Consider the following 27,966-nt stretch of genomic DNA (forward strand, 5'->3'; position numbering starts at 1 on the left):
GGGATGGAACCCAGGGCCTTGCAGATGCTAGGCAAGTGCTCTAACACCGAGCTACACCAGCAGGCCTTTTTCTCTCCCTGCTAATTTTTTTTAAAAAATGATCACAATCTCGACAAGTGACAGAGAACCATTGACTGGAAGAACTAGGAAAACGGAACTCTCATGTACTACAGTGCATGGTACTTTCACTGCATTCACCAGGAGACACAATTGTGACGCAAAAAGTGGCCACTTATGAAATAATATGGGAAACACAGGCTAAATCAGACATAGAGCCTTGTACCCTTCCCCAAACTGAACCACCTCCACATTATGTGGGACCTCAAGATAAAAAACTGTTAAGTCTGGGGTTGAATGTAGAGCGCTGCTGCCACCATGAACCAAGGTAAACGCAGAAAGCCCCAGGTTAACATTTAAAAAGACATTTCAATATTTCAGAGGTCATGATGCTTGTATCTCAGTCCTTCCAAGATCTACAAATGTACTATAAATTCATCCATGTCTAGAAATGCTTTTTGAATACTGTCTGCAAAGAAGAATCTGACTAAGGTCTACAATAAGAATTAGAGACAACTGAAGACCAAGAGAAACAGAAGCAAATATTACTGAATAAAAACCCCTGACACACACACCCTAACCTCTTTCTTCACAGCTCAGGGTCCCCAGGTAGACATCTGAGCCATCAGCAGTCAGTCTGTGGGCTGACCTTAATCTATCACGTGGCCTAGTGTGAAAAATCAAATTAGTGGGATCACGACAGTTACCATGGGAATCGGCCTCCATTAATTAGAGATGGTGCATTTTTCAGAATTTCAGTCTTCCTTCCTGGTTACAGCACACTCACATGATAAAGTCAGGAATAAGAGGTATTTTAACTTCAAGTCTGGAGGGCTATATATTTATTTATATATAGTCAGATTAGAGCAACCCCATCATGTCTAAGCAATCCAAAGGGACTGAATAATGAAGGAGGCAACTGGAAGCTGAATGGGTGCTGAAAGTGCTCCTGAGAAGAAGCCAGGGGGCAGAACAGAGGCCACAGGGGGCGCTCCAGGCCAAAAAGAAAAGAAGGGGAGAATGCTAGAGAGAACAAAGCAGAGGCCAAGACTTCCCAGGAGCCGGAGCGCAGGGAGAGCAGGACACAGGATGGTCTCAGTTTCCCCTTAGAGCCTTCTTCCGGCACCGTTACACCCCTACTTCAAAATCAAACCAAAACATTTTTCTTAAGCTAGTCTGATTGCTACTCACTGGCCCCCTCAACTGGAACTTTTTTTTTTTTTAATATTTATTTTTAGTTCTCGGCGGACACAACATCTTTGTTTGTATGTGGTGCTGAGGATCGAACCCGGGCCGCACGCATGCCAGGCGAGCGCGCTACCGCTTGAGCCACATCCCCAGCCCCTCAACTGGAACTTAATTAAAACTAGTACTAATAACCTATTTAATGAGAAATATACACAAACATTACATATTCTTTAAAAATTGCATATAGCACAGGAGGCTTTTCAACGTGCTGACAACCCCTGCACTAAGCCAGAAGCTGTATTACTCATCACCTGGATGCTAATTTATTTGGCTGTCAAGATTAAGTCACACCAACAGCATGCTGCAACAGAAGCAGGTTGTTTGTGTTTAAATGACTTACACATGAATTTTGAAAACCTGAGTAGATATTACCCAACTTGGCTAAAAAGTTTCTTTTACTGAGAGCTTTTAATGAACTATGCTATAGAATTTAATGTTACTTACGATGTCCAGTAAAAAGAGTAGACTAGAAGCATTTATTTATTCCCCAGCCAAGGCAAACTAATTTTTAAAAAGTTGTTACATGGGTAGATAGAAAGCTGTAATTACGTCAAGTGTTGTAAATAATCCTAAATCTGATTTGATTGTGTACTCTCTGAAGAAGAGGTTACACCAAGTAGCAATTAAAGGCCATATACACCTTGTAGAAGTGTTGGGCTTGGTCTGATAATCTCTGTATCATCAAGAGATAATACACACAAAATCCTAGATTTCTGGGTTCTCTTGTTACACCAGGAGATTTGCTGGCATGAGCCCACAGCTTCGGAAGTCAAAAAAGGATTTCAGGCCATCTTGGGACCAGTCTCTAGGCTCTCTCTCATCTGCTCAGATGGCTCACAAGTCTCTGCCATAGCATCTGTCACTTTGTCACCTGCAGTTGCCAGGAGATCCACAGGGGGGATGGCAGGCACCCTCAAAGCTAGAAAAGATGTTGCCAACTTGACTTGAATCTGAATCAGTTAGAGCTTCCCGCCCCAGGATCTACTAATAAATCCAGTTATTAGCTATTTTAGGAAGCATCACAAGAACATGTAGAGATTTAAATGTATGATCTAAAAAATAACATTTTATGTATCAGACTGTTTATATAACATTTTATTTCCTCCCATTAAATGTATATAACGTGAAGAAAAAAAAAAAAGATTGCAGCCAAGTAGGGGTCAAGTCATAACCCCATATAGAGGGGGCAGGGCATTCCAGTTTCTCCTAATTCTCCCCTGTTGCCTGGGTATTCCTTTGGGTATTTTAATAAATTTGTAATCTTGACATAGGGTTGAGAGATTTACAAATCTCACCTGGGCATCAGTGCAAGTTGCTAATCTATAAATAGCAGTACTGCTTTGTAAACTGATGTCCAAGGTAGAGGAAATATTTCAGGACGCTAACTTCAGCTCTAACTTAGCACACTCCCCAATCCTCTCACTTGGCATGTTCCTCTTACCTTTTCTGTCGGGCTTGAGGTTCCTATCCACTGGGGGTGGCTCACAGTCTGCAACAGGAACTGGCCTTCTGGGAGGGGTCTTTGGGCTGGACCTGAAGCCCATATGAGCAGGAGGAGGCACTTGCATTCCAAATGAAGAAAAATCAAATGTCCCCGGAGTCATTGGCACATAATTGGCTTCCTGAATAGGTTCTGTGAAACTGCTGGAATGCTGTCGTGGAGGCGAGTTGGGATTCATTGGGACGTAGTTTTCATTCAGTTCATCATTTGAAACACTTCCCACTGTCAACACATTTTTGATTTTCTAAAACACACATACATTTCTTTTAATAAACAAAAACCATTGTCAAACATGAAAATACAAATGTCACATCCATTCAATGAATCTGAAGGTACTTTCATTTTGTGATCTCAATGAGTCTCAAGGTACTTAGTGGGAAGACTCTGACAATGAAATACACTCAACAATGCTAAGGTCATGTATACTTACGAAGTGGTTATGGAAGCCTTCAAGTGAACTAGATCTATCACTGGGAAATGTTCGTGGAATATCATAGCAGTCTTGAGAACTAGCATCTAGAATAAAGAACAAAATATATCAGCATTTTCCATCTTTGCCTTGCTCAGGGCAATCAGGAACGATCTATTCTCTTTCTTTCTCTGCACACCCTGATTTAGAGGGATGCTCACAGAATGTTACTTCACACTGGCACACAAAACTACCAGAAAATGCAGACACATTACTTATATGACAAACAATATCCACATCTGATTATGAGATTGAACCTTTGGCCTAACTTCTATCTCACTAACTATAACTAGGCTACCCAAATGCATGAAGAAGAGATTTAGAAACTGGTATTGAATGAGAAGTAAGTACTGACAAAATATTTCTTAGGATACATTAAATCTTTTTCTTTTTTAAGCTAGCCAGAAAAACTCTAATGTGAGATTTTACTACATTGTTTTAAAGAGTATGTGCATTAAAAACTTGGGCTTTCTATATTTAGGACTTGAAGAATCTCAGAGAATAACCCAAACCCATTTCCCCAACCGTTTAAGGGCTCTAATTGCTGAATGCAGGCTCTTTGAGAAGGTGTAAGAAAAGTAATAGCCACAAGCAGTAACTGTAGTGACCAGTGATAAGAGGAGAGTGCAGAACCGTGGAATCAGACAGACCTCAAAGAAACAAAATGCACAAGGGCTTGATTGTAACAGAATGATCACCTGCTAGACACGACATGAAAGCTGCTTATAGAGGAAGGAAGGAAACAGAGCCCAGATGTGACGCAGAAGTGACCATAATGGCACACAAACACAGGAAAGAGTAAGCCTGGAGAGGCTTCGTGGCTGGTCCATTTCCTGCTCCTGTTTTAGCAGACAGCCTGTGCACCCAGGAGCAGGGAAAGCGGGAGAGGCATCAAGAGGGCCATCTTCTCCACGAGTGGGCAGCTCCAGCTTGCTCCCATCCAGCAGAGCACACGAGAGGGCACGCACACACATACACACTCTTGCACACATAGCCTTCCCTGGTCCACTGAGACTCTCAGATCTTGGCTACACCAGCTCTTTCTGCAGAGCTGAAGGAAGAAATAGGCGACCATTGAGCACCATACTACACTTAAAAGAACAATCAGTTGGAAAAACAGATTTTCTGTCATTAACCTCTAGTAGGGTAAAAACTAAAGCTGACCTTTTCGCAATTTGTTCAAATCCACGGTGGAAATGGTATTACTACGTGACGGCGGCACCCCTGTGGTAGGGACACAGTAACTACTGTCAGTGTCTGAGGCCGTGCGTGGGATGTTGCACGTTTCCACAGGAGATCGGTCATGAGCTGGATGTGGTTTTGGTGGCCGAGGTGGAGGGATATCTGGAATACTGTCTAGCTTGGATGTCTGTCCCAAGGTTCCTTCTGGAAATGTCCGTGGAATCTGGTAAGTATTACCAGGTGTTGGAGGAATGTCATAACTAATAGAAACGTGCCTCATTTGAGTCTCTACACTGGATGTCCCCAGTGGGGTGTTAAAAACATAAAGTTCTCCATCTGCTTCAGTACTCGATGGAGACTCCTTTGGCAAAACGTCGTGAGAGTAACTCCTGGGCAGGTTGTAAAGACTGGAGTCCACAGAGACAGACATAGCACGTGACGGTGGAGAATCATACATCATTTGTTGCTGAAAAAAGCCATTCATTCCATGTTTGCTCTGGGAAGAAGTAGGATTTTTATGAGAAGGGACGTTATCATTGCAGTCTGTTTCAGAAGAGGTGGATTTTGCAGAATCGGCGTGGGTTCTACATGAAAAGTGTTAATGACAAAATATAACATGGTCAAGAATAAGAACGCAGTTTTGGTAAACATATTCAGAGCTTAGCAATCAAAACATCTGTTCTTATCCCCCATTAGATTGTTTTTGTGTGATCTGTAGATTTAAAGCGCAAATGTTCTTTAGTTTTTGTATGATCACAAGACAACAAAACCACCACCACAAACCACCAGTAGCGTAGTGATTTCTTCCCTATACCTGCCCGCTTCCCCAAGGCTCCCTATGAAATTCACACATAAGAACCACAATCCTGGGCTGGGCATACAGCTCAGTTGGTAGAGTGCTTGCCTCACATGCATAGGGCCCTGGGTTCAATCCCCAGCACCACAAAAACAAAACAGAACAAAACAAAAACCCACAGTCCCTAAAGCCCTGCATTAGACAGATATTATGAGTGTCTGGAAAAGGAAAATGAAGAAGGCACAGGGACAAGAGAAGTTTCCTATCAGAACATGCAGACACCTGGTGCCAGTCCAGTTCATCAAGTTGATCCACGGCTTTGGAACCTGCCGGTGACAAATCTGTGACTCTTCAGAACTAAACGCCAAATGATTGCCTGGTACTGAGGAAATCCACCGAGACCCATCAGGAGGTGGCAACTTAATGGGTTTCCCATATCTTCCCTTATCCTAATTTCCTTTAATAAATTTATAGTTAACTCTATGAGAGGATCAAAATACATGAGGTAGAGTTCACCAACTCCAGATGATAATTAACCTCGATATTTCTCATTTGAGAGTATTTCTGCTTTGGGTACATTTTCCATCTCTGTATTCTGAGGTATCACAAAACTGGTTTAAGCCATGATGAAGCTGACCATACAAACAAGATACCTGAACTACCCATACATGTTGTCCAAAGTCCTGCAGGAATTTAAACTCTTTTTCTAAATAACTTGAGATTTTTTAAAAAGTGCTTATCTTCCCTAATTGCTTAGTAACATCGGCATTGTACAGTATATTTACCCACTGAAACTCTCACCCCAGGGTATCAGAGAACCCATACTGTGCTAACCCAATGTTTCTTCTCCTTCCCTGATCATTGCCCTCTTTTCAGTGACTAGCCCCGCCCCCTGTGCCTTTCCAGATGGGAATGGCCAACAGAGTCCAGGCCTTTAGTCATCACACATGCTGCTAGAAAAACCCTGTTTTTCATACATTTACTTTCTTCTCTAAATGCTGAAAAATCCCATATTCTCCCCAGATCCTGAGTTCCATATTTTCAAACCGATATTTCTACTTGTGTATTCTTGGTGAATTCTGGGTTCATATAGTTCTGGTGACATCTACTGTACTGAACCTTCCTAAGTGGCCTTCCCCCTAGTGTCTCCCTCTTCTAATCCATCCAGCAGACCACATTGCTATGAGACATATTTTCAAAATAGAGTTTTTATATTATTCAAATCCTCAATGGAAAACCTATTAGGTCCCTCCAGGCTGTGGGAACTACAAAACCACAAATATAACTTGGCTCCATGTTCCATGTCCTCTTCCTGCCCAAATCAAACCTCTTCCCAAGCAGGCTCTCCTTTCATCTTCTTTCTACTGTACTCACATCTCTTTTACCCCAAGAAATTTTTTTATGAATTACTAATGATATGCTCCTTTTCTTACACCAACTAGGTTCAGGTCAAACCCTACTCTTCTGAAGAGATTTCTCACTGTTTTCTTCATCTTAGAAACACTTAGACCATTCCTTGATGGAATTTTGAATGCACCTATGCATAATCTAAAATTTGCATAATCTAGAATTTTCATGAATGGAGAAGCTAAGAGATGTTAGGGGTATAATTAGTGGTAAGCAAAACTTCCTGCTGTCACTTAATGTTTAGTGGAGAAAAATAAAACTACCAAGCTATTTCCAATACTATGATAAGACAGAGATATAGGGAAACCATTTGAGCACAAAAACTTAAGAAAGACATTTAATCTAACCTACAAGTTTGGGGAAAATACTTCCTAGAGGAGCTCTTGTCTGAACTGGGGGCACTGAACATGAGTTTTTACCTATAAACACTTAATGCTTCTATTCTTGGACTTCTTAATAAGCTTCACTTACAAACTCCAAAGGCGACTGTATCTGAGGGGACTGTGTCTTACTGTCACTTATACAAAATACTGATGGCAAAATATATCTGGGTGATGATTTAAAGCATAATTTGAAGCATAATTTACATTGCAACAGAAACACTCTGAAACCAGGGAAATCAATGAAAGACACTAACATAAGGAAAAACAAAATGTTCTGAAACCTGTCATTTTGCTGTTGGCTTTAAAAAGTGAATTTCCAGAAGTAAAATCTTCGTTAGTAGCACAGGGAACAAAGTTGCAAGTGTGTAATTTTAAATTCTCACAGCAAACAAGCACAATCAAGTTAGAATTTGATATTGTTAACTAGTGTTGATTTATAAAATTTTCTTGCTCTTACAGGTAAAATCCCATTACAACAAATATATAAAAAACCATCTTTGGAATGCTTGTGAGAGGCTTCTGTCGCCTTGGGAAATAGTTCGCAGAAATTATTACGTGGATTTTAACAAACCCTACTTAAATTTTTGTTAATAATTGCTTTTTAAATGAAAGCTTTTTATGTCATAAAAGCAATAAGACTTAATAACTTACAGCATTTTTAATTTTTAAAATTTGTTCTAATTAGTTACACATGACAGTAGAATGTTACAACTGTTTCAAAAACACCTTTCCAGTCTAATATGCAAGTCACCCCACTTTTATATTGCTCATAAATATACCACTTGATGGTGATGTCACTAATGGTCACATGGCTGTTAATGGCAGAGATCCTTTTCTTGCTTCTTTTAAAAGAGTAAAACAACTGTCTCAAACTCCCTCTGTCACTTTAAGCCTCCAACCACGACATCAAAGGTCAAGGATGATCAAATTAAAATTACCTTACAGCAGCTTGTAAGAGGAGAGAAGTGTGGGAGGAGGGAGGGAGATGGCAGGCTACCCAGGGATTGGGGAAGGACTTATGGCCCCTGGGGTCAAGCACCGCAATCCATATGCTTCTTTCTACTTAGAAATTTGACAGGTCAAGGTTTGGGCTAAGTGCTGCTTCAATGTCTGGTATAAAGATTTTGAAAGTTTCATTGCTTTAAGCATTACATGTAATATCATCAAATTTCTCTAAACTCCAATTTTATAATTCCATAGAATCTGCCGTATTGGGATTTTACCTGTAATAATAATTGCTCACACAGACCAAAAGAACTACAACACACTCACTGCAATGGAATCGTTTTGCTTTCAAAATCTTCTAGTAGAAGGTATTCCTCTCCTTCTTCAGAAACAAAAGATGACCCATGGCTGGTTTATAATCACATAAGAAATGGAGCAAGATCACCATTTACAAATCAGTGAACTCTGTTAAGCAAGTAATACTGCAAGTCTCTAAGAAAGACTGAAACAGTAGCCTGTCTTCACAAGAGTCTTGGAAGTACAAGTGTCTGCCACAGACAGCTTAGATTATGTTTCTTCAATAAAACCTCCTGAATATCAGAAATCATTAATGGAGGGATATAGGCCTGAAATACAATGCTACTAGGTAAGCCTATGGAGATGGCTTCTTTCAAGCCTTCAAGTCAAGGTTGAAAAGTTTAAATGTAAGATTTTAAAATGCACTCACATACACGCACACACGCACGCACACACAGAGGCACAAACGACTTACCTGGTGGGTTCAGGCTTCTTGCTTTGACAGTTGATCAGCAAGAGGTAGTCTTGAGGATCCTCCTGGATGCCAAGAGTTTCCGGGTGTGGTGGAAGGCTGATTAGCTGATAGGAAGGAGGTAGAGCTGTGGAGGATGGATCCACCTGGGCAGATGGTGGTGCCGTATTTATGGCAAAAGGTGAATCAGCTGGTGCTTGCAGGGAGCCGCCAGGTGGCTTCACGGGATCTGCAATGCCAAAGTTTAATTCTCACTGTCCGTCCCATTTTAAGAACATTTTTCTGTTGTTGTTGTTATTAAGCAAAACTACTTTAAGTTTGGAGTGAAATTACTTCAGCACACCAAAACAGAATAACCATGACAAAGTCAGTTAAAACAAACACTAGCAAATGGAAACATTTAGGAAGAGATTTGTTCATGTCAAGGAGATTGAAAATGTACCAGGGGCTCTAAAAATCTCAACTTAGACAATCTTTAGTCTTATGGCTACTGAATGAAAGCGCTCTACAATCTTAGCAGAAGAGACAGATTATTTACTTATTTATTTGTGGTGCCAGGGAACAAACCCAGGGCCTTGTGCATGCGAGGCAAGTTTTTTCCCCCTGATAAAAATCATGTCACTTCCTAAGCTGGAGACCTGTTTGGTGACACGGTGACATGCTGCCGAGTCCCAGGGCTGCTTTTCCTCTTTCATTTATTCTACTGCTCATCTTTTCTTTATACTTCTGGCAGGACTAGGGAGAAACAGTTTTAATTCTGAGACTGATGGATTCTGTTCATGACCAGGGAAAGGGCTTCTTTAAGGCTTCACCCTGTCTCTTAGCTCATGGCTTTCTCTGCCAGTTAGTGGGCACAAGGAGCATTTTCAGGAAAGTGGAGAAGTACTTTATTAAGCCCTTAACCATATTCTGAAAAGACACATGAAAATAGCTAACTACATTGGGTAGAAGGAGATAATTTGAAAATAAGTTGAAAATCTAGAAATAAAATCCCTCTGTAATCATTACTGACATAACCAAGTATAATTTTAAGGGCCCAGAAGGAATATACTCTGTTTGGTGAGGAATACAAGGCTATAAATAACCCAGAAAAAGGTAAATGTTCCAGATATAAATAAACAAATTTGTCACCTGTGTATGTTTGCACAGAAAAGGCTGAGTTAAAATTGACTTTTTTTTTTTTCAACAAAACATTATGTGAAAGATGTTAAAGGAGGTAAGGGAATTAATGTTCTATCAAATGGGATCGAGGTCACCTGACCTAGGCATTCACCAGAGAAGGGATCACTGTAAACTGTCTTCTTTAGATACTTGCTTGTGAAAATGCCCTTATATATTTAACTATAATATTCCCACAAACAGCATAGACAAGTCTATTTAGCTCATTTTACAACTCTTTCAGGTGCTGAAGGTAGGTTTCTAATTGTGAGGTCTAAATGTAACTGTATCCCCAGTTGTGACTCAATAGCAAACAGAGGTTCAGAACAGATGTTGGGGGAGGGGGATGTTTCAATCTGAGGTAGAAACTCCCTGAGCACCTTCTCTCTGTCAAACCAGAAGAGATTAGAGCAAGAGATTTTTCCAACTCCTCTACCTGCTTCTCGAGAACTCCGTGAGCCCTTCTGGATACTCATAAGGGTTGAAAACTTCTTTCAATTAGAGAATATAGTCTGAGCAAACAGGCTGAACTAATTTCTGACTTTTTAATCTTTGTGATGCTGCAGGTAAGGTCAAGTCTTCCTACAGGCTTACCTAACAAACTCTAACACCTTAGGTCAGGAGTTAATGAATTCTTCCTTTTTCAGAAGGATGAGAACAGAAATGATTAGAGTAAATTTTTGGACACTTCCATAATGATGTCATAATTTCAGTGGGTACTCACAAACTCTTGTTGTCCTGTCTAACAACCTAGGCTGATTACAAAGCAATGTATATAACATACCTTCTGAAATGTTTCACTCTTTTGATGCGGTTGTGAATACACAGATTTAATTCAAGGAGATTTAAAATGCTAGAGATTAAATAGTGACTCAGAGTAAATCCCTCTGGGTTTAAGAGAGCCATGAAAAATATCTACCTTTTAAAGGCAAGCTTAAGAAAAATACATACAACACTAGGAAGGAAGAAAGGAGAAGGCAGTTAACTGTATCCTACAGGTTGTATCCACATGTGTATTTTATATGCTTCTCTTTTCCTCTATAGTAGAGGCACAGAAAAATTCAGTAATCTAGCTCAATTTTTAGTTCTCACCAAAACAAAATAAAACTAAACAATGACAATCCTTCACTCTATAAAAATCATATGAATTCTAGTGACTGTTTTTATAGATACACTTTTCCTTTAATACTTTTTCTAAACTTGATGGCTAAACCCTAAATGAATTAAGTGATTCATCTTAAGTGGGAAAAGAAAATCCACCCAGCCAGGAAACCACAGTCTGACCTTGTTTTATTAACACAACGGGACCATCTCATTTCTAACCTTCCATATCTCCTACCTATGAATGATCAGAGCATTTTAACCTCTTTTAAAGAGACCTGGGATTTAAAGGTCCCTTTTTCAAAATTATCTCATTTATATACTGCATGAACATTAAAAGAGGCAAAGAGCTGGAGAAAAATTCCCATGATGTTCACGAGCAAGCTCATGAAAGAAAAGACCTTTAAACATCCATTAACAGCCACCCCCTCCCCTTGCAGACAATACTGGCACACACAGGACTTCAACAGGGCCGAGGAAACCACTCTACCACCTGGGCTCAGAAAACATACAACATCTTCAACATTCTGGTCTCTGGGTTCTTTTCAGTCATGTTAATTTGACTATAACTCAACTCTGCATTATTTTAATACAAGCAATGTACAGTGTCTAAATATTCTCTGACAATTTCTCCCTATAGTTTAATGACTGGCCTAAGACAAAAAAACTTCTGTTCACCTTATAAACTTGTTGACTTGTACCTATCTCTACACCACAAATAATGGAACAGGCCATTCTGTTCCCCTCCTTGCTCACGCCTCTGAATTACTGCTCTAAGGAAGGCTAGTATCAAGCTTCTAAGAACCAAACATTGGTTTAGGGTTTGCTTGAGCATGAAAAATAATCTCCTACTTCGTAATTCAGAAGACGTGAAGAGTATAATGAACATTCATTAAAGGCCTAATAAGCTACTGGAGTGAAGTCCTAATTGAAATATACTTAGAAAGCTAATAAACATTGGTAAGGAAAGCCTTTCAGTGTACAAATTTTCAGTGGAGAGAAGTAGATTGTGATTTGATGAGATCCAAAACATTAGAAACTGGCTCACGCCACTCTACCCTCAGCTTTAGTTTTATCCTATTTGGAGTCATCATGTCTGTTGTTAGGATCCCTCAAGAAGTTGGGGAGGCTAGATAATGCTTCTGGATATTCAAAAGAATTACTCATTTAACAAAATGAAATGACACAAGTAGGAAATAATTCTACTCTCTTTATTGGTAAAGCAGAATTTTGCGGAGTTGATGCATAGGTTAATTTTTTAACCACTGACTTACTGCATCTGAGCATGCAGTCATGAAACTGTGGAGCTGCTCCTCTGTTCTTATCAGGAGATCAGATGAGAGTGTTTCCTCTGAGGGTGGGCTGTGTCTGCTGATACAAAATTTGTGGGGTTTTTTTCCTATTTGTTTTATTGTGAAAGTCTTATTTTTATAATTGCAATTAATGGTAAATAGGTCAAGGTTATTCTGTATCTACTGATTACTGATTTATCTGGTGTGCTGTAAAATTTTTCTTTTAAGAAGAAGCATTTTGGGATGGGGGTTGTGGCTCAGTGGTAGAGCACTTGCCTAGTATGTGTGAGTCATCAGGTTCGATCCTCAGCACCAAATTAAAAATAAATAAATAAATAAAGGCACTGTGTCCATCTACAACAACAAAAAATATTCTTAAAATAGAATAATTTTGAATAGATCTATGTATCACTTGGAAAATAAGAGTCTATAACGAGTATTCATTATCATTAACACTAATATAACCAACCATCTTCTCACTTCTGAATATACCATTTGTTTAAAAAAAATACTTATTTTACTTTCAGTTGTAGTTGCACACAATACCTTTATTTATATGTGGTGCTGAGGATTGAACCCAGGGCCTCGAAAGTGCTAGGCGAGCACTCTACCACTGATCCACAGTCCCAGCCCCGAATGAATACACCATTTTTATGGAAGAACATTTTATAAAGGTAAATCTGACAAATGGATAGCAACAAGAAGCAGCAGCAGTAGCAACTGTTGGTGAAACCAACTGCAGTTTCTTCAGCTTATTTAATCCAACTATTAAAGACTTAAATTATTACATAATATGTTTAATGTGTCAAGTAGAAAAAAGTTCTTATTTGTCGTGACTCTCTTCAATAGACTGCAAAAACATTCTTAGAGACTTCAAATTGTTAGGCAATCCTGGCAAATGCCATAATACTTATCTAGAGGTATGATGGCATCAGAATCTCTTGGGGGGTATTTTAGAGATCTAGTTGCCTGGGCCCCAACACAGGACATTCGGTGAACCAAGATCTCAGGGACAGTAGCTTGAAAGTGTGTAATAAAACAGAAAAAAACAAACTCAAGCTTTGCTTGAATTAGTCCTCCAGCAAATGTGAATTAAAGCCATGAGATATCATGGCACACCCACTAGAATGACTGAAATTAACGGCTGACTGTAACAAATGTTGGTAACAATGTGCAATAATTGGAATTCTCATACTCTGCAGGTAGGAAAGCAATCAGTACAATGGCTTTGGAGAATTAAAGCTACTGAATCTGCTAAGGTTAAATCTATAGCTATCCTAGGATGCAGAATTTCTACTCATGCGTATATACCCAAAGAACTTACTAGACATATCTATCAAAAGACATGTAAGACAGGCATGGTGAGGCACACCTGTAATCCCAGTGACTTGAGAGGCTGAGGCAGGAAGATCTCAAGTTCAAGATCAACCTCAGCAACTTAGTAAGGCCCTAAGGTCTTAATGAAATCTTTCTTAAAATTTAAAAAAAAAATTAAAAAGGGGCTGGAGATATAGCTGTATGGTTTAGCAGCCCTGGATTCAATTCCCACTAACCCCCTTCCCAAAAAACCCCAAAACATAAGAATGTTCTGTGCAGCTATATTAACTAAAAACTGAAGACAACCCAAATGTTCTTCAGCATTCAAACAGATCCATAAAGTATGGTATTCACACAATGGAATGCTGCAAAAGATGAAGAAATGCATACATGCTATAACCTCGATGAGTCTTGTGGACTTAATACTGGAAAACAGAAGCCTGACTCAATAGTTCCATTACATGAAGTTCAAGAAAATGACTGGGGATGTGGTTCAGTAGTTAAATGACCCTAGTTCAATCCCTGGTTAAAAAAAAAAAAAAAAAAAAAGTAAAACTCAGCCTCAAGTGCACATTTGTAATCCTCTTAGGAGGCTGAGGCAGAAGGGTTCCAAATTGAGCAAATCGAGATCCTGTCTCAAAAAATAAGAAAAAGAGTTGGGGATGTAGCTTAGTGGCAGAGAGCATGTGTGAGGCCCTGCCTGGGTGTGATGCCCAGTAACACACAAAAAAAGAAATAAATAAAGAATAGGCAAGGGGCTGGGGATGTGGCTCAAGGGGTAGCGCGCTCGCCTGGCATGCGTGCGGCCCGGGTTCGATCCTCAGCACCACATACCAACAAAGATGTTGTGTCCGCCGAGAACTAAAAAACAAATATTAAAAAATTCTCTCTCTCTCTCTCACTCTCCTCTCTCACTCTCCTCTCTCACTCTCTCTTTAAAAAAAAAAAAAGAATAGGCAAAAAAGAATGGATGGCAGTCAAAGCAAAAGGAAAATAAAAATACATTTGGGTGGGGGCTCTGCTGGGAGGAGGCAGAAAGGAAACTTTCAGGGGAGTGCAAATGTTCTATTTCTTAATACTGGGCAGCTATACAGACGTCTCTATGAATAGACATACATATATAAAGCTATTTTGAACAATACATTTAAGATCTATACTAATCATAGTGGCAATTTAAATCTCAATAAAAAAGTAAAGAAAAAGAAATTTAAAAGTCCTCCATTGAGAACGACTGCTTCCTAAGAAAGGAAGTGTATATATAATCGTAAATGCTTGTCTATCAGGAAGCATATCAAAACAGAGAATCACACTTTTTATTTTTTTAATTAAGCCACTATAATCTGGGCATTTTGAAAAAAAAATTAAAAAAAAAAAAAAAACTCGGAGGCAACTTTCTAATCTTGCATCCTAAAATTAGCCCAGAGGCCTTTAGAGAACTGAGTGAGCTTCCTATAGCCCTTGGGCTGTGCTTCCCAGGACTTGTTTAGCAGATTTAACAGCTTCCACCTTGGTGGTGTGCAAATAAAAATAAATTTGCACATTTCCAAGAAAAACAAAAGAAATTAGTTTCTACCCTCAAATCTACTGAAGAAAAGCATTCATAGGAACCACACACAGTTCAATGAGCTAGAATTTAAAAACAGATACAGCCTGCCAGCACTTTGAGTATTCAATAATAGCAGTGGTCACCTGGGGCAGCGGAAATAACATGGTAACGATATTTTGAGAGGTTCCTGGAATCAAAACACAGGTCAGATTTTTCCCCTTTCCTTTTGTTTTCAGGGAAAAACTAGTTATTCTCACAGGGATTGTGGATAGTTATTTTCTCAGACTGATATCCAAGCACAGTCTACTTTTTCCAACATCTGGTCTGAAACTAGCACAGTGAAGAAAATCATCTCATGTTATTGACCACTTTTTGAGCTCAAAGTGGGAGCATATTCAGCCCTCCAAAACCGGAAGAGCACAGGGCACAGAGGACAGATCTAGGTAAAAACAAAAATACTGTTCATGATGGGCAGAGAGGTCTAGTTGGAAAAAAGGGAATATAAACCAGGCAATAAGGTTAATGGAAGAACAAAGCTATTTTGATTCTTACCTTATATTAAACTGTATGAATACAATTACAAAGTATTATAGCAATTTGCTGCTGTTAGCATTTCAGACAAATCTTTAGATGTTATTTTATTCATTTACTGTGTGTGTATATATGTAGTGTCAGGGATTGAACTCAAAGCTTTCTTCATGCTAGGCTATTTATTTTTCAAAAGGTATTTAGTCTACACTACAAATGCATAAGGAAGTATAGTAGTTAGTTTTATAGCATTTTTGCAGTTTTGCCATTATACATTAAAAACCTAAACTGTAGAGTACAATAAAGTACACTTCATTATGATACTACATAATGATGAACAGTTCACTTTATACAACTTTTTCCTATAACCTCAATATAATATATACTTCACTATATTACAAACAGCTCTAATTAGGTTATTTGGGGGCAGATGTCCAGGAAGAAGCTGTAAAAAATCTAAATAATAGAATCTAAAACATAAGTGCAGTTGTATATAAATATAGCTCTGAACTAACTATAGAAAGTATTAGCAAATTAAAAGTCCCTGGGGCTTGTTTTAATGAGCAGATAAAAATGATATGTGATTAGCACAGCTGCCGTTGGTAACCAAGTCACAAACCATACATATCAAACCTGATTGATACTTTATTGCTCACCCTTTATGTATATTGCTTTGATAAGAGGTTCAAAAGTTAAGAATTTCATTCAACCCAAATATACTTCTAATGTGCTTTGTAAGGACTAGTGAGTTTGCCACCAAAAAGGTCACTGAAGCTTTTAAGTTTTAAAACTTCACCCCTCCTTATACTGGTAGAACATTTTTAAAGTGAAAACAGACATTGTGACTGAGTGATTCTGACTTCTAAAATCAATGAAATTTTCGCTAAGTACAAAACCAGAGTTCTCAGTACATGATCGGTGACAGTCACAGAGCAGTTTAAAACTACCTCAGCTTCTCTTGACCCTCAGGACTAAATTAGGAGCTGCTGCCATCTATGTTTATCTAAGTGCAGGGCATTTATCACTAGGTATTATAATTCTGGATCTCCTACTAGATCGTGTAGTATACACACATGAACTTGCACCCATCAACAAATGTAATGCATTATTTTGGACATTTTTTATAAGGAATAATTTCCCACTAGATATTCAGTTCCATGTCAGTGAGGTTTACCATCTGTCTCCCTAACTAGTCACCTAATATGTGTGTGTTGAACGAGCACCTGCAACCTAATGGAGTGTTAGGTTGTTGCTAATGGAGTGTTAGCAAACCCAAATTTTGGTGAACTAATGAATCCATTTTCTAAAGTATACCAAGCTTTTGTTCTTCCCAGATCTGATTGCTTGTTCATTTATCTCCTGGATGGTAAGAAATATTTTAAGTTGGTCAAACAAACCAGAGACTCTGTGCCTTAAAACTTGCAAAATTAATCTCATAAACAAACATTTAGAAATTCTTATTTTGGGAGTTTTCAACTTTACCCAATACTGAATAGGCTTCCAAAAACCAGACATTCACCTTCCTTGAAAGAAGAATGCACATCTTCTAAGACACACTTCATTTCCTTTATTAAAATATTTCAGAAGATTATAAAAAGAACCAAGAAACATGAAAGAACACTTCTACTCAGCCTTGCAGATCAGCTCAATCTATGCAGGCAGCAATGGAGATGGAATTCTGCTCTTAGGTCCCCCAAACAAATTCCAAATTGAAAAAGTCAGCAGGGAAATGGAACAACAGTAACCACAAAACGATTATAAGATGACACATGATTTAAACAGAAGATCCATCACAATGATACCTCATGGTATCCTCAGTAGTATCCTGAACAGGTGCTTCAGGCATCTACTAGGGAATCTTGGACTGCATCCCCCAGGGATACAGGGGACAAGTTGAAGACACCAAGGTTGAAGACCTCAGTACACCTTCATTTCTGATTCTTGGCTCTATAAAACTAAATCTATATCGAAGTCCCCTACACAGGTTCTGAGTGCATGTTTGAAAAGGAAGAGAAGCAGACAGGGACTCAGTGGTCAAACAGCTCTGAGAGTACCTGAACAAGACTTCCACCTGAGACCCCCACCCACTCAGCTGAGCTCTTTCCAGGAAAGTCAAGATCTGAAAGCAGCTGTCCCTTTGCCTCTTTTACCCATGGCCCTTCTGCACAGTACGATCCTATTCCACCTTGGAGTTCTTTCCTTCCCAGGTGCCTAAACCTGGAGGGCTGTTTCCACCCACATGGAAACATTACTTCTTTCCAAGCCTGAAACCCGCAACTCCTCTCCTGGGAAACTGTCCTCTACTCCTGCTTATCCATACCTTGAGCCCCCTCTTCCTTCTCTGTGCTCTTTTTCATTGTGTTTTGTGCTTGATTCTCATTTGCTTTTCCTAGGTATTGATAATCACCTCGGCTACTTCATAACTTTAAAACCTAATGTGGTTTTTAAAATAATGCCTAAAGAACTGAGATGAAGCATAAAATTTTTGACATTTTAATCGGTAAAAACAGTCATATATCAACACTATTAAATAGTCCAACTTAATACTAATGTCAAAACTCAATCAATGCACTTAAGAATGTCCTCCCGACCCCTTGTTCCTCAGGACAATTACTTATACACTGCCCTGCAATGGTTGTTAAGTCTCTCTCTCTCAAACCTGTGGGGAAAAAAGTTTCTGTCCACACTGATTAAGGAAGAGTTCCATGATTTCCCCAAATGTCAGGTTCCTATTGCAAAACAAAACAGTGTAAAACTGAATTAACAAGGAGTTTTATGGCACCTTTAAATACATCTCAAAAAACGGAGAACTGAAGTCGGGTAATAAAATCTTGAACTTACCTTCTTCTGTAGGATTAAACCCACAGATATCACAAATACAGCGGACCCACTTATTCATCTCCTCCTCACTGTCTGCTACCAAGTAGAAAATCCGGTCAATAGTGTTGATATCAAAAATGAAGCTGTTTTCAAATTCCTTTTTGTTAAATGTCAATCCAGCATCGACTTGCTGACATAAATTTAAATCGATGATACGGATGGGCTTCTTGGCATGATCATTTTTGTAATACTCCAGGACATCTGGATCTCCAGTCAAACGGCCACTGCGTAACACAAACCACCTCCTCTTCCATGCCTAGGAAAAAACCAAAATCACCACTTAGTATTAATTGCAGAGAAAAATTTCCAGAAGCTACACATTTATCAAGCCAATATTATAAATGCACCATCTAGAAAAGTCACAATGGTTTTCAGTTATCATAGGATGATCTTCCACTCTGAACACCAAAGCTTATTGATCTCTCATAAGAACTTTCTGATATATATACTTGTATCTTCTATTAACTATCCTATGATATATCAAGTCAACAAACCAATGAAGGCTTGGTTTTTTACTACATATAAAAAAGTAATGCTTTCAATAAATGATGCTGGGAAAAATTAATATGGACATGATACTCAATGAAATAAGCCATTCACCAAGGGACAACTACAGTATGATTCCACTTATGTGAGTTATTTAGAGTAGTCACATTCACAGCAGGAAGGGAGAATGAGGAGTTTCAGGTGGGAAAGATGAAGAAATTCTGGAGATGGATAGTGGTCATGGATGTACAATAATGTGAATGTTCTTAATAACAGTATTCTTAAAAAACAGAATGGTAAATTGTATGTTGTATATATTTTACCACATTTTTTTAAAAGCAATGATTTTCCATGCCTTAATATCTTGCTATAAAATACACACATGAAGGTGCTTCATCAAATAATAAAAGCAGAATCCAATGATGGAGTCTTCTTTATCAGTCCTTAACCCTAACACCTGTGCCTAGAAACAAAACTCAGATTGTCTCCTCTCAGGCTCATAAGTCTCAATCACCTACTAATAGACACTCTGTACTCTTATTGACAGAACATTCGAGGTTAGACTGCCCAAAGAGGACATTCCAGGAAGTGGAAGGGCAGAGAACCGTGACATTTTATGAACCCCACTGAAGGCACACGTTCTCACTGTTCCTCCTCCTCACCCACAGACTCTGAGCACCAGTTACAATGTCACAATCCTTTAGTCTTGGAAAATTAGGACCAGCAAGAGAAAGTCTCTTTTCCAGTGACAACTGGTATGATGACAGCCCTGTGCCTACAGGAATTTTAGAAATTTTACTCATCACGGTATACGAGTTCCATGCTCTGCAGTCTAATCAGACCAAGACAGACAGCTCCTGCTGGGGCTGTGAACATAGGCCAATTTCCCCCAAAACAGTATTTCTGTCTTCATTAACATATATTATCTATTTATAAGAAAATATTGACCAAGTTTAAAATCATCCAAGGCAATAGAGAAAGCCATGAGTATGACATGATAGAGTGTTTTTTTGTTTCATAAAATCTGGCAAATATAATATAACACAAAAGGTATTGTAGTGACAGTTTCAAAAATGGCTTCACTGTATTCTGAAAAAAAATGTGAAAGGGGAAAAAAAGAGGATCCATAACCAAAATCTACACACACTTCTCAGACAGTTGTTTCGTCTTTGCCTCCATCTTCACTAAATTGTATAATAAACTTCTGATATGAACTGATTTTGAGTTGTGGTTCCCTAATGGAGGGGCTAGGAAGTTCTGGCAAAGATCTGAGGCAGAGACAGAAAATAAGGAAGAAGGGACCCTGAGCAATCCACAAACCAGGCATACAGCCTTCTAGTAATGTGGACAACTGACAACCAACATAATGTGAGTGATAACTTTAGGCTTAATGTTTTAAGAGATTCTTTAAATTATATCCATTAAAGAAAATCAATGAATTACTCAACAAGTAATTGAATTTTCTGAAGATACTGTACAAGGTACTTTTGGGAAGAGAGACAAGTTTGAAATTCATGATTCCTACCCTTGAGGTGTTTTCTAATTGTGGAGAAAAAAATTTTTAAAAAAGAAAAGTAAGCCATAAATAAGTAAATAAACAAATAAATGCCTTGTGTAAAATAACAAAAAAAATTGGGGAGAAAATACTTAACATAAATGAAAATAAATACTTTGGAACACAGCCACCCTGGAAAAGTAGCTACAGAAATATTGCTTAGTGGATAAGCACTCCTTTACAGAAAAACTTGCAATCCTTTAACAAATTTACTAAAAAAAAAAAAAAAAAAAAAAAAAAAAAAAAGAAAGAAAGAAAAAATCACCAAGGCCACAGAATGTTAAAACATCGAGTTAATTTCTTATTGCAGTTCAAATGAAAAAGTACAGAATTGGTGTCAGAAGGAGAAAGAACAACAGAGTTCTACAGATGTTTTAGATAATATTAAAAAGTCACAACATGTTAGATTCACACAAATCTGGTACTGGGTTATAAAAATCCACTCATTCAATATACTCCTATTTATTTAAAAATAAACAGAAACCATCTGTGAGTTGGTTCGCTACAGATACTTCCCTATTGTTACGGTTTAGATCTGGAAGGTCTCCCAAAGGCTCCCATGTTCTAGGCTGGGTCCGCAGTGCACACTGTTCAGAGGTGGGGCTTTGGGAAAGTGACTGGACCAAGGGCTCTCAGCTCATCAGTAGATTAATCCATTGATGGCTTCATAAATGAATGGACCATTGGGAGGTGGTGGAAACCGCAGGAGGTGGGGTCTAGTTGGAGAGAGTAGGTCATTTGTGGCATGCCCTGGAAGAGTATTTCTTGTCCCCAGTCCCTTCCTCTCCATCTCCACCTCTCTATCTCTCTCCTCCCCAGCCACCACGAGGTAAGCTGCTTTGCTCTGCCACACCCTTCCACCAGGAGGTATGGCCTCATCACGGGCCCAGAAACAATGGAGCCCGCTGATCATGGACTGAACCTCTGAAACCGTGAGCCAAAATAAATCTTTCCTCCTTGTTTTTCTCAGATGTGTTGTCACAGTATCAGCTGATTTTTTTTTTTTTTTTTTGGTACCAGGAAGTGAACCCAAAGATATTTAACCACGGAGCCACATCCTCACCCCTTTTATTTTAAGACAGGATCTCACTAGGTTGATTCTTCCTGCCTCGGCCTCCTGAGTCGATGAGATTACATGCACTACCACACCCAGCAGTAAGAGCTGATTAACACACCTCTCAAGCAGTAAACTTGAGAGATTAGTGGACAAATAAAGGGAAAAAAAAAAAAGAAAATTATTTATCCAGGTCCATCAAGGAATCCTATTTTTGGGTTAGTGATTTTTCTAGATAGTGGAGTTTCTGTCTTTAAATACAGAATTGACTTTTTAAAACTTTAATGTCTTGTAAGGAAATCTTTTTAAAATGCCTTACTACATAATTTATTGCACATAATTCCTCCATTCCCTGATGACTCAGGCTAAGTAGTACAGGCATCAGGTTCTATACTGCATTTTATAAGGATCTCAAAGGCTTCTGGGCCTCTAAGTAATGCCATACAGCTGTGCCTGTATGATTCACTCATAATCTTTTAAATGCAGTTTTCTATCTTTTCTCTCTTAATTGCCACTTCTCTTTTTTGATATTGTGGCTTATAGGAGGCCAAACTCCTTTCTGCTCAGGGACTTTTCACATGCTGTTTTCTAAATCCAGTGTTTGTTCTCCCCCTTGGTCTTTGGATGACCAATTCCTATCTTCAGCCTTTCCTTCCCCAACCACCCTCAACCCAACCAACCCCAAGGTAAAGCAGGGTATAATTTTGGGGACCCTATTATTTGCCTCTGTTGTGATTTATATATGTCTGCAATTCAGTTTTTCTTTGTATTTATTTATTTAGCATCTAACCCCCTAGCCAGGATGAAAGGTTCAAGAAGATAATGTGACCATGTCTGCTTGATACGCCATTACATACCCCACACATGGCCCAGTGCCTGGAACACAGAAATATTTGTACAATAAACAAGTAGAATTCCCCTAAGAAAATAAAGTCGTAAAACTTTTGAGAATATTAAATTTGGTGTACAGGTCACAATAAAAAGAAAGGAGTGCTTTCAAAACCCCTTCCACTGGAGAAAAGAGTTCCAGAGCTTGACATGATACCTCACTGCACCAAAGCACATCCATAAACACCTCAGAGAAACAAAAGAAGGTGTGAGTGTGTTCTTTTGGTTTCTCTTATCTACTCCTTTGCTTTCCTGTTGAAATCCCATTGTTCAAATTCAACAAAGCCTTTAGAAACTAAAAGAAAGAGCCAAGAAATGAATAGCCATAAACTGAGGAATAAGAGATATTGGGCTAGCGACTGCAGAGGCTGAGACATGATTCGAGATGTGAACCCTTCCAGCAGGAAATGACCGCACTAAAACACAGAATTTTCACCAAGCAGCACCTGCCACTTATTTATTTATTTTTAACATGGTCCAAATGTGAATGTTTGTCTCGGTCGCAAAATGAGTCACTCTCATTGAATCTGGCACTGATGAAACTGGAAAACAAAAGCAATTACATAAACTACACACTTAAATAAGGCAGATACAAAGGTTCTCTGGATTATGGTACAAAGCACAATTTAGCTACAGAATAAAGCTTGATGCTTGACAAGAGAACTGACATCAGCACCCTTGCTAATCACAGCACAAAAGCTTCTCTATGTTTGGTCAGAGCACGAAGCGGGCCTGCATAAATCAGTCTTTGTTATCTGAAAATATCTGGGATTCTTAAAGTTTGTCCTATTTTTATCCTCGCTGCCTTGGTAGCCCCAGAGAAAGCAGTACACTGGCCTCACCAATTCTGCAGAGCAGTAACGGACAAAAAGCACGAGTTTTCTAGAAGCTTTCAAAACCAAATACTTAGAGCAATTTTAAGTAAGAATCAGGCAAAAACCCATTTTTACTGTTAGACATCCATCATGTGCAGGTGATGAAGGTGATATTGGCAGGAAGTCTGCACAGTAAAGAACGATGTAAAAACTCACTCTGTTGTCATTTCTTGCATGCAACAGTCACTCCGATTTTAAGTTGAGTAAGTGATGTGATAACATAACTCTATTGCGAAGTCGGCATTTTGATGTAGCTCACAAGTACCACATTCTGCTCTCAGCTTCCTCTGCTTGGTGACTGTCATTTGCCTACAGGATCAAGCCTAAACTCTAGGAGGGCACGTGGGGCCTTCCAACTAATTCCCACCCTCAACCAAATCTTTCTAGCGTTGCTCCTTGCCCCTCTGCCTTCCAACCATACCTCGAAGGCTTGCACCCCCTGATGTTCTTCTGCTGTGTACTGCCTCTGGCCCTGACACATGCTAGCCCTCAGCATATAATTCCCCCTAACCTCTTCTGGCTCTGGGCTCCCACCTCATTCTCCTTCCCATCATGTGTCAGACAGTTCTACATTTGCATTTCTTGAGAAAGGGAGCCGTGCCTTTCCACCTTTCCTCTTATTTCTCCCACTGCTTGGCCCCAAGGAGGTGCTCTGTCCATGTCTGCTAAACGTGCAATTAAAAACTCTTTGCAGAATACATCAGTCACTAGAAAGGCAATTTGTAAATCAATGGAAATGTAACTGATGTGACACAGCAACCTGTATACGGGGTAAAAATGGGAGTTCATAACCCACTTGAATCAGTCTGTGAAATATGGTATAATAAGAACTATGTAATGTTTTGAACAACCAACAATAAAATAATTAAAAAAAAATAAAATAAAAAAATAAAATGAGAAAAAAAAATAAAATAAAATAAAAAAAAAAACAGAAAAAAAAAAAAACTCTTTGAAGCAAGGATAAAAATATGCATGTTCTCACACCCTCTATGCATTACAGGAATGTTGACATGACTGCAATCTGGCCAGTCCTTTCAAGAACTGTCAGGCGAGGATAGAGGTGTCACTGTACAGATATTAGAGGTATTTTTGAACTTCACTTCTAAAAGAACAGTTCTTTTAAGTACGTTCTGCACTTAAGCAAATTGAATACACTAAACTGAAGACAGACCTGTCACACTGAAGCTAAAATAGGCTCCTCACATCACACCACAGGGCTTGAATATGTACATACTGACAAGAAGTACAGATGGAGCCCCCTTATTTAGTGGGAAGGAAAAAAAAACCCACCTGGATTAATCCAAAACTATTAGTTGTTATTATTAACAATTTTGTAAAATATGTCTCTTTGGTCTAAATGGTAAATGGGTTCCGTTTTAAAGAAAAACACAGTCCTTGCTGTGTACCTGTTTTCTGAGTTCTCTGTGGTGGAGAATGATGCAGCCCATGGCTTGCCCAGACCCCCTAATCCCTTCCCTGCACCTTTCCTGGAAGAGCTAATTATTGAGGAAACTGCTAACATATGGCAGGCAAAGAACTGGGATTGGTACCCACTTGTGCTCAACTCAGAAGACTGCATATTAGAAACATCCAGAAAAACTTAAGAAGGAAGAGAGAGAGAGAGAGAGAGAGAGAGAGAGAGAGAGAGAGAGAGAGAGAGAGAGAGAGAGAGAGATGGGGGTTGTAAACCTGGGTACAGTAGCTTTAAACCTTCAGCAGGTGATTCTGACGTGCCTCCAAGATTAAACCCACAGTTCTAACCAAAAGACAGAATCATGTTTTTCCTTAAAACAGAATTTTTTTTTTAATGTAATTCTTTCTCTTTTGACACCTTCTGCTGTGCCAGTGCGGTCTGGATCTTCCTATTTTTGCTCACAATATTTATCCTCCTGGCAGATATCTCTGAACAGCTTTCAAAGACAGTCCACTCTTTAAAGACTGCTTCTGAACCCCAGGATCTCCTCCCTAACTCCCAACCACCCATCAATTTCTGCCCTGTAGTGGGCTCCTGTGCTGCTGCCGGATGGGTGGGATGGGAAGGGCCGCGTGTTTTACATTTCCAAATGCTTACGCATGATTTTCCCAACTAGACATCAAGCTTGGAAGCTGAGGCCATTCCTAATCACCCCCTTTTTTTAATATCTGAGACAGCATTTCACACATTATAAGTGCGCACAGCCTTGATAAGATAGTCTTAAAGTTTTCTGCTCACCAGAATGGTTGCAGAGAGCCAGTGAACTTAAAGGAAGACATTTCAGGGGGGTGAGGGGGATATCTAAAGTTGTAATTAAGTCCAAACTCCTTTAACGGGATGGCATACCAGGTGCTCTCCAATCTCAGCTCCACGATGGCCACAGTGAGCACCCAAAGGCTTTACCTTTCATTTTGGTCTCTGAAGCACCTTATCACCCTCCCCCCATGAGCTTCCACTCATCCTTCAAAACTTTCAAGCTTCCCCTGACTTCCCCTGTGCTCCTGCTCTTCTAGGCTTTCAGCAGGCAGCACCCAGTAGCCGTTCCCAAGCCCCTCCTTCACACCTGATAACACACTCAGGTGACAGCACGGGGGTCCCTCAGTAGCTGATGAAGCCTGACCACATTTCCCCAGACCCGACAGCTGCACAGCAGCACTTTCTACCTTCCTGAGCCAACTGCCCTTCCCCTACGAAACCTCACCAATGGCAATTTACTAACCCTGTATTATCCTAAGAAGGTGTGGGAGGAAAACGTGCAGCGAAACTTTCTATTTTGACATTTTTTTTTTTTTTGGCAGTACCAGGATCAAACCCAAGGCCTTGCACATGCTCAACAAGCACTTGACCACTCAGCTCCAACCCTAACCCTTTTTATCTTTTATTTTGAGATAACTCTCATTATTAAGTTGTTGAGGCTGGCCATGAACTTGGGATCCCCCTGCCTCAGTCTTCCAAGTAGCTGGGATTATATGTGTGTACCACTGAGCCTTGCTACTTAAAATCCCTTGAAAGAAACTTCAACTTCTATCAGAAGAAGTGAGACTTTTAACTGTGAGTTATTTGGCAGAATTCAAATTTATGTATAATCCCAAAAATCTGTAAAATGTCAGAGGTAGAGATGCGTCTTACAAATTGAAAATATCAGATAGATAGGTAGATATAGATGTAGATATATTTTCAGTGCTGGGAGCTGTGAACCCAGGGCCTTGCACACACTGGACAGTGAGCTCCGTCCTCAGTCCCCAAATGCTATTTTTTATAATACAGGTTTCAATGTAAATTTCATATGAAGGATAATTGAGAAGACTGTGCAATAAATCTACGCAAAACAGTTAAAAGTGAAATGGATCTTTATGTAAAAATGTCCACAAGGTAATTGGTAAATGAAAACAGCAAGTTTTAGAACTGTACAGCGGTATAACTCCAGTTGTCTGAAATAATTGTGCATTACACACACAACAAACCATATTTAGAAAACAGGTCTGAAGAGATACATACCAAATTGTTGACTGTGATAACTCTACTTAAAAGGGATGGGAGGGCCAGACAAATTTCACATTTCTTATTTTATATACTTAGTCTGATAATTTTTCCAAGAAGCTTCCACTTACTGTTTTATAATTTTAAAAAATTACATGTTTTAAAAATTTATGCCCAAAATGGCTCTAAGAAAGAAATTTGAGTAACTTTTTAAAATCTGGCAATGATGTACACAAAAAAACTAAAACGCAAAAGTTTATGTATGCATGGAAGTGTCATCTTGCTATCCTATCCTTCTGCAACTAGCGGATTTAACCTTTCTTTTAAATATAGAATTCCAGGATACATCTGGAATGAGTCTTAGTCAGGAAATGGCTTAGACAAATAAAATATGATGACTTTGTTTTAAAGATGGGGACTTAGAGGGTTAAAAACAAACAAATAAGGAAAACTGGGATCATTGAAAACAGGAGAACACATTTCTTCCCCTCCCGTAAGGCTGGTGGTTAGAATATTCACATTGTTTTACTTTTCTTTAAAAGCCATGTTGGTTCATGGTCACGTATTCAGATATTTCAATATCTAAAACAAGCACCTTGGGAATTACTGTACTTCTTAAAAATATTAGAATTCTATAATCATCCCACTAGGGTAAATAAAATAAAGAAAAACAAATTAACCATGAAGTAGAGACAAAAGAGAACCATGTGCTCGGGTTGTTTTCCAGGAAGCACTATCTTTTCTAATGGAGCAAAATAAGGAAAAAACAGGCTGGCTGGAAGTTTCCACTCCACCGACTCTATCATTATGATCATCTGTCCCAAACACACACAAGCCTAAAATTTCCTGTTTTCAAACTATTGTCACCATTTTCTAGCCTTGTACTATCTGTGCTAACTTTAGCTTAGTAATATAAACAAAAGAATGCACTGAAAATACTGTAGAACAATGCCTAGATCCAGGCCTTCGCTACTCCATCAACTTTTTAAATATTAGAGTCGACATACATTGCCTGGGCAAAAACCAATTAGCTGGAAACAAAACAATTTTAAAAGAGCCAGAAAAAAAAAAAAAA

General features: G+C 39.0%; 1 protein-coding gene across 9 annotated transcripts in view; it reads right to left on the minus strand.

The window, feature by feature from the left end:
• GAB1 (GRB2 associated binding protein 1) overlaps window positions 1-27,966 on the minus strand; it is a 117,277-nt gene that overhangs the window by 24,537 nt on the left and 64,774 nt on the right. For 6 of the 9 annotated variants that reach the window (XM_081303410.1, XM_081303408.1, XM_081303413.1 and 3 more), the window contains exons 2-7: window positions 18,541-18,835; window positions 8,761-8,986; window positions 8,316-8,396; window positions 4,440-5,041; window positions 3,237-3,322; window positions 2,747-3,050 (exon numbers count right to left, since the gene is read on the minus strand). In XM_081303410.1, coding sequence (XP_081159536.1) covers window positions 2,747-3,050; window positions 3,237-3,322; window positions 4,440-5,041; window positions 8,316-8,396; window positions 8,761-8,986; window positions 18,541-18,835 — 1,594 coding nt within the window. Of the gene's footprint in view, window positions 1-1,067; window positions 2,225-2,746; window positions 3,051-3,236; window positions 3,323-4,439; window positions 5,042-8,315; window positions 8,397-8,760; window positions 8,987-18,540; window positions 18,836-27,966 lie in introns of those variants that run through there. The other 3 variants (XM_081303411.1, XM_081303409.1, XM_081303415.1) reach the window with 2 other exon arrangements.

The sequence above is a fragment of the Spermophilus citellus genome (genome assembly GCF_964194105.1).
Source record: "Spermophilus citellus genome assembly, chromosome: 8".
Lineage (NCBI taxonomy): Eukaryota > Metazoa > Chordata > Mammalia > Rodentia > Sciuridae > Spermophilus > Spermophilus citellus.